General features: G+C 44.2%; 1 protein-coding gene across 2 annotated transcripts in view; it reads left to right on the forward strand.

Annotated features, from left to right (window-relative positions):
- The window catches only part of cmss1 (cms1 ribosomal small subunit homolog), a 54,249-nt gene extending 42,569 nt beyond the window's left edge, over positions 1-11,680 (forward strand). For both annotated transcript variants that reach the window (XM_035749421.2, XM_035749420.1), the window contains exons 2-10: positions 6,450-6,583; positions 6,679-6,756; positions 6,883-7,021; positions 9,359-9,418; positions 9,940-10,042; positions 10,151-10,211; positions 10,323-10,410; positions 10,553-10,641; positions 10,784-11,680. In XM_035749421.2, the coding sequence (XP_035605314.1) occupies positions 6,450-6,583; positions 6,679-6,756; positions 6,883-7,021; positions 9,359-9,418; positions 9,940-10,042; positions 10,151-10,211; positions 10,323-10,410; positions 10,553-10,641; positions 10,784-10,867 (836 nt within the window). In that variant the 3' untranslated portion in view covers positions 10,868-11,680. The remainder of the gene's footprint in view (positions 1-6,449; positions 6,584-6,678; positions 6,757-6,882; positions 7,022-9,358; positions 9,419-9,939; positions 10,043-10,150; positions 10,212-10,322; positions 10,411-10,552; positions 10,642-10,783) is intronic.
- Positions 11,681-11,741: the final 61 nt, after the last annotated feature.

Here is an 11,741-nt window from a genome sequence, read left to right on the forward strand (position 1 = left end):
ATGATTTATTTTAGACAGGTCTAAAGAAGCACACTATGAAGAAAATGTAGTCTATTTCAGAAGAACAGAATAGCATACTCTGAGTTGTCTTTATGCTAGGTCCTGATCTGGCTATGCCAAATGGGTGTGGGCTACACTAGTTCATTAAGCAGACAAGATTTGCTTAGAATTCTGTGGCATTATTTTATGGTAAGAAGAATACAATTAAATAAAGCTGAATAAAATATAAAGGATATTTTCTCCAAACGATTTCAGGGAGTGCGCACATGTGGCTATTCTTTGTTGAGCAGTTAACAAAGATAGCTATTCCTATATGCTTAATTTAGAGTTATTTATGTAACTTCTGTTGTTCTACAAACGTTGGGCTATATGTTTCGATATTTAGTACATTGTAAGGCGACTGATTTTGAATAAAGTTGCTTGAAAGGCATGATCTCTGCTTTGTTTTTTTAGCATGCTGTACACACTCCAATAGTCTCTCATTCACAATTTGACAAGCACTTGATATTGTCTAGAGTTTCATAGTGTGGCCGTAATGCACCCTAACAATCGATGCCTTTTGCGGCCAGTGGGCGTTGTCTTTCTCCCTGAGTGCTCTGTGCTCCATCACGTGATCGGTCTTTTTTCACAGGCTACAAGTGAAGACCGACACATTGTGGATGCAACTGTGCGCGTCCTTATCCAATTCCGAGGTGCATATTGAAGGTATTGGAAGAACTCTCCACATTTACTTTTCGTCAGCCAACAAGATGAGTAGGCCTAACGAACAGCAAAACCACTAGCCTATGTCAATCTACTATCCCCATAGTACAAAGGTCGACCTATTCTGTGCGAGAAATAAATATTCCAAACATAGTCTGGGACAGTTGTGAGATGCGATAGGTGCCAAATTAATTAAATTAATACAACTACTAGCATAAAAAAACTGACAGATCAGAACATTTAGCTTAAAATGTTGTCTGTTGTCTGTTTCTTCACATTATAAGCACAGTGCTCATTACTTTTAGACATGAAGGTCGGTTAATCCGGAAAATTTCAAGTACTTTCAAAGTTTCTTCAAGTGCAGTCGCAAAAACCATCAAGCGCTATGATGAAACTGGCTCTCATGAGGACCAACACAGGAATGGAAGACCCAGAGTTACCTCTGCTGCAGAAGATTAGTTCATTAGAGTTAACTGCACCTTAGATTGCAGCCCAAATAAATGCTTCACAGACTTCAAGTAACATACACATCTCAACATAAACTGTTCAGAGGCGACTACGTGAATTAGGCCTTCATGGTCGCAAAGAAACCACTAAAGGACACCAATAAGAAGAAGACTTGCTTGGGCCAAGAAACACAAGCAATTGACATTAGAGAGGTGGAAATCTGTCTTTTGGTCTGACGAGTCCAAATGTAAGATTTTTGGTTCCAAACACTGTGTTTTTGTGAGGCTCAGAGTAGGTGAATGGATGATTTCCTCATATGTGTGGTTCCCACCGTGAAGCATGGAGGAGGAGGTATGATGGTGTGGGGGTGCTTTGCTGGTGACACTGTCTGTAATTTTGTTAAGAATCCAAGGCACATTTAACCAGCATGGCTACCACAGCATTCTGCAGCGATACACCATCTCACCTGGTTTGCGCTTAGTCCCGCCATCATTTGTTTTTCAACAGGATAATGACCCAACCCACCTCCAGGCTGTGTAAGGGCTATTTGACCAATAAGGAGAGTGATGGAGTGCTGCATCAGATGATCTGGCCTCCACAATCACCTGACCTCAACCCAATTGAGATGGTTTGGGATGAGCTGGACTGCAGAATGAAGGAAAAGCAGCCAACAAGTGCTCAGCATATGTGTAACTCCTTCAAGACTGTTGGTAAAACATTCCTCGAAGCTGGTTGAGAGAATGCCAAGAACGTGCAAAGCTGTCAAGGCAAAGGGTGGCTACTTTGAAGAATCTTGATATGATATATTTTTTATTTATTTAACACTCTTTTGGTTACTACGTTATTCCATATGTGTTATTTCATAGTTTTGATGTCTTCACTATTATTATACAATGTAGAAAATAGTTTAAAAAAATTAAGAAAAACCCTTGAATGAGTAGGTTTGACCAAACTATTGACTAGTACTGTATACTAAATAATACATGTGTGAAAGTTTTGATTTAGAATGGACCGTTATCATGCACCTGTATCAAAACCGGGGCAGCTGGAAAAAATGTAATCTATGAATTTAAATAGCAAATAGAGGATGCTTTTCCTCGTGGTTTATTTTCATGCCAGCCAGGCAGACTCTATTCCTGTTGTACATATAATTAATGTGCTTAGTATTAGGAAAGTTGAGAAATAAATATAGTAGGCCCAGCCTATAGAAAGCTGATCTTCTTTTTAGTGGAGGTCATGACTCTTCTCGCGCAATTGCATAGTCTATAGAAATATTGCGCAACATGAGCTCATGGGCTCTCATGAAGTGTTTGATTAGATTTTTGATTACATTTGCATTGATGTCAGAGTGATTAGAGGGACAATAGAGTGCTGAGAACAAGCAGTTAACATGTTCGGTGGACTACTAATGAATATCAGCAGCATCAGAGCTTACTGTGACTAAACGGTCACGTGGAATTTGACTACTTTCGTGACTCTTGACTGGTGTGGTGGTAATACGGTCTCCGCAACAGTCCTAACTACGACCCCCCCAGTGCCTTAAATAAAATAAAAACGACCCTCTCTCCCCTGGACAGATGGACTGACTGAAAAGTGATGGATGGAGAAAGAGGGACCGATCAAGATGGCGAGATTGGGGCAGAGAGGAAAAAACAGGGTGACCAATATGGAGAAAGTGGTTAACCTTCACTCACACTCTCTCCAGTCGGTCCGCAGTTGGTCGACGGTGTGTTGAGTGCAGTTTGTCATTGTAGTATTTTGAGCTGCATGTCTGGCTAATGCACGTCACTGTCAGCTATGCTGGACACTCAGAGCATGAACCAACCATCCTGCAAAGTGTCCTGTGAGTGTACTAAAAAGATCAGTGGACACACATGTGTTACTCCAAATATATATACTACTGCATTACTCTAAATCAGAGGTCTTCAACAGGTCGCTGGTGAGCTAGCATAGTTCACCAATGAGGAGCTCGCCAAATAATTCTGAAAACACATGCAATTTTGCAGGATGGTTGATTCATGCTCTTGAGTGTTCCATCACACAGTGTCACAATGTCAACAAATCTCACAAGACAAATCTCAGACACCGCAAGCTCCCAGCTACTATGTAATCAATGCAACGTGTACATTATCCTACCCCTGGTTGACCACTATATGCTGACTAGTGGATGTTCAGCAGCCTGATGGGGGAGTAGGTAGCTGACTAGTGGATGTACAGCAGCCTGATGGGGGAGTAGGTAGCTGACTAGTGGATGTACAGCAGCCTGATGGGGGAGCAGGTAGCTGACTAGTGGATGTACAGCAGCCTGATGGGGGAGTAGGTAGCTGACTAGTGGATGTTCAGCAGCCTGATGGGGGAGCAGGGAGCTGACTAGTGGATGTACAGCAGCCTGATGGGGGAGTAGGTAGCTGACTAGTGGATGTTCAGCAGCCTGATGGGGGAGCAGGGAGCTGACTAGTGGATGTACAGCAGCCTGATGGGGGAGTAGGTAGCTGACTAGTGGATGTTCAGCAGCCTGATGGGGGAGTAGGTAGCTGACTAGTGGATGTTCAGCAGCCTGATGGGGGAGTAGGTAGCTGACTAGTGGATGTTCAGCAGCCTGATGGGGGAGCAGGGAGCTGACTAGTGGATGTACAGCAGCCTGATGGGGGAGTAGGTAGCTGACTAGTGGATGTTCAGCAGCCTGATGGGGGAGTAGGTAGCTGACTAGTGGATGTTCAGCAGCCTGATGGGGGAGTAGGTAGCTGACTAGTGGATGTACAGCAGCCTGATGGGGGAGCAGGTAGCTGACTAGTGGATGTTCAGCAGCCTGATGGGGAGTAGGTAGCTGACTAGTGGATGTTCAACAGCCTGATGGGGAGCAGGTAGCTGACTAGTGGATGTACAGCAGCCTGATGGGGAGCAGGTAGCTGACTAGTGGATGTTCAGCAGCCTGATGGGGGAGCAGGTAGCTGACTAGTGGTTGTTCAGCAGCCTGATGGGGGAGCAGGTAGCTGACTAGTGGATGTTCAGCAGCCTGATGGGGGAGTAGGTAGCTGACTAGTGGATGTACAGCAGCCTGATGGGGGAGCAGGTAGCTGACTAGTGGATGTACAGCAGCCTGATGGGGGAGTAGGTAGCTGACTAGTGGATGTTCAGCAGCCTGATGGGGGAGCAGGTAGCTGACTAGTGGATGTTCAGCAGCCTGATGGGGGAGCAGGTAGCTGACTAGTGGATGTACAGCAGCCTGATGGGGGAGCAGGTAGCTGACTAGTGGATGTTCAGCAGCCTGATGGGGGAGTAGGTAGCTGACTAGTGGATGTACAGCAGCCTGATGGGGGAGCAGGTAGCTGACTAGTGGATGTTCAGCAGCCTGATGGGGGAGCAGGTAGCTGACTAGTGGTTGTTCAGCAGCCTGATGGGGGAGCAGGTAGCTGACTAGTGGTTGTTCAGCAGCCTGATGGGGGAGTAGGTAGCCGACTAGTGGATGTACAGCAGCCTGATGGTGGAGCAGGTAGCTGACTAGTGGTTGTTCAGCAGCCTGATGGGGTAGCTGACTAGTGGTTGTTCAGCAGGTAGCTGACTAGTGGTGTGTTCAGCAGCCTGATGGGGGAGTAGGTAGCCGACTAGTGGTTGTTCAGCAGCCTGATGGGGGAGCAGGTAGCTGACTAGTGGATGTTCAGCAGCCTGATGGGGAGCAGGTAGCTGACTAGTGGATGTTCAGCAGCCTGATGGGGAGCAGGTAGCTGACTAGTGGTTGTTCAGCAGCCTGATGGGGGAGCAGGTAGCTGACTAGTGGATGTTCAGCAGCCTGATGGGGGAGCAGGTAGCTGACTAGTGGTTGTTCAGCAGCCTGATGGGGGAGCAGGTAGCTGACTAGTGGTTGTTCAGATACAGTCAATACAGTCACCTGTATTGTAGAGGGCCCAGATGCAGACACACAGTCACCTGTATGTAGAGGGCCCAGATGCAGACACAGGGGGAATCAGGTGTTGGAGTCTTATAAACATATCAACTGATAAACTATTCCGCCCACACATTGTCTAGAAAACACCTCTATTCGTGTTGATCAATACCTTATAATGACAAAGCAAAAACAGGTTTTTAAAATGTTTACACATTTATAAAAACTGAAATATCATATTTACATAAGTATTCAGATTCTTTACTCTGTACTTTGTTGAAGCACCTTTCGGCAGCGATTACAGCCTTGAGTCTTCTTGGGTATGATGCGACAAGCTTGGCACACCTGTATTTGGGGAGTTTCTCCCATTCCTCTCCTCAGATCCTCTGAATCACTGTCAGGTTGGATGGGGAGCGTTGCTGCACAGCTATTTTCAGGTCGCTCCAGAGAGGTTCGATCGGGTTCAAGTCCGGCCTCTGGCTGGGCCACTCAAGGGCATTCAGAGACTTGTCCCGAAGCCACTCCTGTTGTCTTGGCTGTGTGCTTAGGATCGTTGTCCTGTTGGAAGGTGAACCTTCACCCCGGTCTCGGTTCCTGAGCGCTCTGGAGAAGGTTTTCACTAAGAATCTCTCTGTACTTTGGTCCGTTCATCTTTCCCTCGACCCTGACTAGTCTCCCAGTCCCTGCTGCTGAAAAACATCCCCACAGCATGATGCTGCCACCACCATGCTTCACTGTAGGGATGGTGCCAGGTTTCCTCCACACATGACGCTTGGCATTCAGGCCAAAGAGTTTAATCTTGGTTTTATCAGACCAGAGCATCTTGTTTCTCATAGTCCATTAGGTGCTTTTTGGCCAATTCCAAGTCGACTGTCATGTGCCTTTTACTGAGGAAAGTCTTCCGTCTGGTCACTCTACCAATAAAGGCCTGATTGGTTGTCCTTCTGGAAGGTTCTCTACGGAGTAACTCTGGAGCTCTGTCAGAGTGAACATCGGGTTCTTGGTCACCTCCCTGACCAAAGCCCCTTTCAAAAATTTAAACAACAAAAAAACTCTTCGCTTTGTCATTGTGTGTAAGGGGGGTCTGAATACTGAATATGGTGGGGCCAGTCAGTGTTGTGAAATGTCCAGATTTAGAGATAGGCTCGTGGCATTTGCCTATTTAAATTTAACCAGAGGTATTTACGAGCAGGCATTCTCTTCTGTCCTCCTTTCTCGTGGGGCCTAGGCATGACTTCACAGCATTGGGGTAAGAGGCGAGGATGAGAGCTAGCCAGGCATTTGGTGTGGCTGTATGTTACATTGTTTTCCATGGTGACAAAGTATACTCCTCTTGGTGACAATGCTCCTTGTAACTATGCCTGTCCAGTGAGGTTGATTAAAGTCACACTAGAAGTTGCACTTTGTGCTCTTTCAGATTCCCCCGTGGGAGAGGAGAGTGAAGAACTGGAGAAACAGCCCACAGAGCAAGCATCCCCACGGGAGAAGAAAGGAAAGAAGAGGAAGAGTTTAATAGAAACCCCAGTCCCGGTCAAGAAGAAGACTGCACTGGTATGTAATAGTTTGTTGTAAACTTCAACCTTCTGACTTCAATGTGTTTTGTTTGGATTATGTACTGCTTCTTTCAATTTTATTTGTCTACACAGAAATCACAGACTGAGTGTTTTATGGCTCAGGAGAAGAAAGAGGATGAAGGAGAAAAAAAGCCCAAGAAAAAGAGAAAGGTAAGATTGAGGACGGAGGGCATTGAAGAGACACCTGCTGTACCAAAGTGGAACTGCAGTTAAAATGTGCCTACATTCAATTGCATTGGAGTTAGAAGTGGGAATTTTGGCTTTGTGTGTATTCAGAAGAAGAAGAAGACGATCACAGACGTCCTCGCCACCTCGGACCCCAAACCGGGCTCTCCAGTTGACCTGCAGAGCCTGGTTCTAGAACACTTCAAAGACAAACGCTCCGTCATCGAGCTGGAGGAGCTCAAACTACAGGGTGAGTCACCTTTGACCTTCCAACTGTCACACCTGACCTCTGTCTGCTGTTAGGTCTAAAGCATGAAACACACTGGTACTCACTGCCGATAGGTACTTATCACAGTGGGAGGCCATTCCTTCTCTTGCTAGAACAAAAGTGGTACCTGCTCTGTCCTGACCCGGTAGTGACTGACCTGCCAATTCTACTTGTAGAAATGTGCGCCAGTGGCCAACAACTTTACTGAGCCAATCAGAAAGCACAAACTCTCACGTGGGGGAGCCAACAACAACAAAAAAGGAAAAAAGGTCATTTTCTCTGTACATCCACAGCTGAGCCAGTCACACTTCATATGCAATGTACCGTAGGCTAGACGCAATGCACACAACACTAAATACTTCCTCCAAGCAAGCTAACCACTGTAGCAAGAAAATATTGACATAATTAAATCACAATAGTTTCCATGAAACAGCTGCCTGTGTGAGCTGCAGAGTTTGTGCAGTGTTCTTAGCTAACATTAGCTAGCTAGCTAAACATTTGGCTATGAGCTGGCACTGGCAGTATGGGATTATTGAGAGTGAATTAAATTGTTTCTTTGTCATCTTGCTAGGTAGTTATCAAGCTGTGGTCATCTGGCTAGTATCAACAATGGCTTTCTACAAAATGGCACAGATAGCTTGGAATCTAGACCATAAGCAATGCACATGGATATGCATTGTCAAACTAGTGGTTAAGATCGTTGGGCCAGTAACCGAAAGGTCGTTGGTTCAAATCCCTGAGCCGAAAAATCTGTCTGTGCACTTGAACGGGACACACAACCATAATTTCTCCTGTTAGTTGCTCTCATTTCAGAAGAGGTCTTTCATACAGTATATTATAGTGATATTTTGGACTTTTTTCATTTTGGACTTATTGTTTTTTTTCCGTCTGTTTGGTCACACAAAATGTTTTCTCAGGCAATCCGAAGTCGGTAGCCGAAGTCTACGCCCTTTCATCGGTGATTGGTCAACAGTAGAGATTTGTTGTCATTCACTGAGAGACGACTCATTTTCATGCACATTTTTTCCTTAACCTGGATCGGACCCTTTTCTTTTCAATTTTCACCTAAAATGACACCCAAATCTAACTGCTTGAAGCTCAGGATCTGAAGCAAGGATATGAATATTCTTGATCCCATTTGAAAGGAAACACTTTTCAACACTTTGAAATGTGAAATTAATGTAGGATAATATTACACATTAGATCTGATAAAAGATAATACAAAGAAAAACACATTTTTTTCATCTTTGGAATGTAAGAGAAAGGCCGTTATGTAATCTTAGGGGTCTAGGCACAATTTAGATTTTGGTCACTAGATGGCAGTAGTGTATGTACAACGTTTTAGACTGATCCAATGAACCATTGCGCTACTGTTCAAAATGTTGTATCAAGTCTGCCCAAATGTGCTGAATTGGTCAATTGATTCATTTTCAAGTACATAACTATAGAGAACATATAACAATCATATGGTAATAAAAATGGAAGTTTACACACTCCCAGTAATGTCAGAGACTATAGATAATTAGCTTCCCTGTAGAAAAGACACTAACCTTCACACATCTAGATGGGGGGGTGGCACAGCAGGGGTTCAAACTGTAGAACCCAGTAAAAATGGATTTTATAATTTAAAAAACTAGCTACATTTTATCTCGTACATCTGGGATGACAAATCAGAGCAAGATTACTGAATGTAAGTACATTATTTACCTTCAGAGGTGAATGTATCAAACCAGTTGCCGTGCATTCTCCTAAAACAATAGCATGGTCTTTTTTCACTGTAAAAGCTACTGTAAATTGGACAGTGCAGTTAGATTAACAAGAATTTAAGCCCATATAAGACATCCTGGGAAATGCTCTTGTTACTTACGACGTCATGCTAATCACATTAGCCTACGTTAGCTCAACCGTCCTGCGGGGGGGATCTTGTAGAGGTTTTAAGAAATATTGCACTTAACAGCTTAGTTCAATGTAAAATTGTGTGATTAAGATATCCTCGGCAAAACATCAAAATGAGTGACAGATTTCTTGACTTATCGTAGATTCATTCTGACTATTGAGGAAGTGTATACTGGCTGCGATGTCTCGAAATGGACAAACAGTTCTCGACGTTTTTTTTCTTGTTTTTCAAGCTGTCCTTTTATGGGAGTATGCGAGCACACTCGTTCGGTTTGCCTAGCTGTGTTCGGATAGGTGCCAGCCGAACTGAAGCATGCTGACGCCTTTATTCTCTCTCTCTCTCTTGCATTCTTTCTCTCTCACTCTTACTCACTTTCTCTGAATTTCCTTATGTGACTTTCTTCTCTGATTGGTTACTCCCAGAGTCCTGCTTCGTGAGGAGTAATGACCTCACACACAGCCTCTCCTCCTACCTGAAAGAAAGTGAGTTCAAATCAAACCATCACACCGTACATACCTAAATACATAACATTTTACATGTACATTACATACCTCTCACCAATACATGACTCCTTTTTAAACTCCATGTTACACTAATAGGACTGCTGACCCATATGTGCTCTACGTCTTCTGTCATGTTCCTAGATGTGTCCTTGGGTATTAACTCAGTAGTCTGACGTTGGCTTCCCCTAATAATCATCTCCTTCATTTTATTTATTTTTTACCTTTATTTAACCAGGCAAGTCAGTTAAGAACATATTCTTATTTTCAATGACTGCCTGGGAACAGTGGGTTAACTGCCTGTTCAGGGGCAGAACGACAGATTTGTACCTTGTCAGCTCGGGGGTTTGAACTTGCAACCTTCTGGTTACTAGTCCAACGCTCTAACCACTAGGCTACGCTGCACTGCTGTAGTAGAGAAAATGAGGAGAGGAAGCCACTTTAGACTATTGACATCCGTCCCTTGTACCACAATATGTTTTTCCCTTTCTCTTTTCGCTCAGTTTGTCCCAAATGGGCTAAGGTCCAGAAGCAGCACACAGAGAAGAGTTCTGTGGTTCTGCTTATCGTCTGTAGCGCCGCGCTAAGAGTCATCGAGCTCATCAAGTGAGTGACAACGCACATCTCCCTCTTACCATTTATCATCTTTTATTGTATATTCTTTGTCACTTCTCAGCTTAATATAATGCTCCCTTGTTTTTACATCTTCACCAGACAGTTAACCACCTTCAAGGGAGAGGCCAAAGTGCTGAAGCTGTTTGCAAAGCACATCAAGGTAACAGACCTTACTGTACAATAGTTTCCTATGAATATTAATGTGTACCGATGAGCCATTCTGTGAGTGAGTAAAGCCAAGCGTGACCGTACTCTGTCTTTCTGTCCCCAGGTAGAGGAGCAGGTGAAGCTCCTACAGACGGGGGTGACACACATTGGGGTGGGGACGCCAGGGAGACTGAGCGCCCTCATTGAGAAAGGTACAGCTTGTACTTAGTGTGGCTTAATTTACAGTGACTTTATTCTGATCATCTAACCTTCAATCGGAGGTGTGCACTAATTCACTCCTCTTCATGGATTAAACCCCTATTTGACCCCTATCTGACCTCTGAACTTTTCTAGAGGGTCTGACCCTGCCTCCCCTGCGTTTCCTGGTTCTGGACTGGAACTGGAGAGACCAGAAGCTTCGCAGGATGGTGGATGTTCCTGAGGTGAGACTACAACGCCCCCTGCTGGACCAGTAACAGTAACACTTTACACAGCATTGAAAATATACTCTGGTAGTACATGGGCTTTCTGCCAGACAGACTATATGGAGTTTCTTAATAACACAGCCCTCTTTTTCACTTCCAGGTCAAAGGTGACTTGTTGAAGCTCCTGGATATGGGAATCTTGAAAGGATGTAGGGAAGGAAAAGTGAAAGTGGGACTGTTCTGATACAACCACACACCTAGTGCCATAATCTGCCATTTTATTAGATTTTTTTCACCTTTATTTAACCAGGTAGGCCAGTTGAGAACAAGATCTCATTTACAACTGGCCAAGATAAAGCAAAGCAAAAACAACACATGGACACAAGTTACACATGGAATAAAATAAAGTATAGTCAATAACAATAGAAGAATCTATATACAGTGTGTGCAAATGGGGTAAGGAGGTAAGGCAATACATAGGCCATAGTAGCAAAGTAATTCAAATTTAGCAAATTAACACTGAAGTGAGAGATGTGCAGATGATGATGTGCAAGTAGAAATACTGGTGTGCAAATAAAAACAATATGGGGATGAGGTAGGTAGATTGGATGGGCTATTTACAGATGGGCTGTGTACAGCTGCAGCAATTGGTGAGCTGCTCAGATTGCTGATGCCATATACTGAGATACAAACACACACCTAGTGCCATACTCTGCTATATACTGACATACAAACACACACCCAACCAAGTCAGACTGGACCTCTTCTCATCATGCTCTTGTTCACACGCGTGCACAAACACTCACACGCAACAAAGTTTATTAGGGCCCCTCAAACCAATCCTGTCTCCATAACAGACCGACTGCTGGACATTTCAACCATCTACCCTATCCTGTTTTTACCCTCTCCCTCTGTGTCACTGTGCTCTTGTTCTATTTTAAGTGACATGTAAAATATCTGATATGGTTTATACAGTGTTGTAGTTCAACAATAACACAGCCCTCTGGGTGACACAGCCAAACTGTGTGATGGTTTGAATAAAGACATTTGAATGGAACCAGACTCTCTTGTTTGTTCACACCAGCGGGAAGCCCCTCCCACTGAGTCTATGATGTAAT

Source organism: Oncorhynchus keta, chromosome 34 (genome assembly GCF_023373465.1).
Source record: "Oncorhynchus keta strain PuntledgeMale-10-30-2019 chromosome 34, Oket_V2, whole genome shotgun sequence".
Taxonomy (NCBI): domain Eukaryota; kingdom Metazoa; phylum Chordata; class Actinopteri; order Salmoniformes; family Salmonidae; genus Oncorhynchus; species Oncorhynchus keta.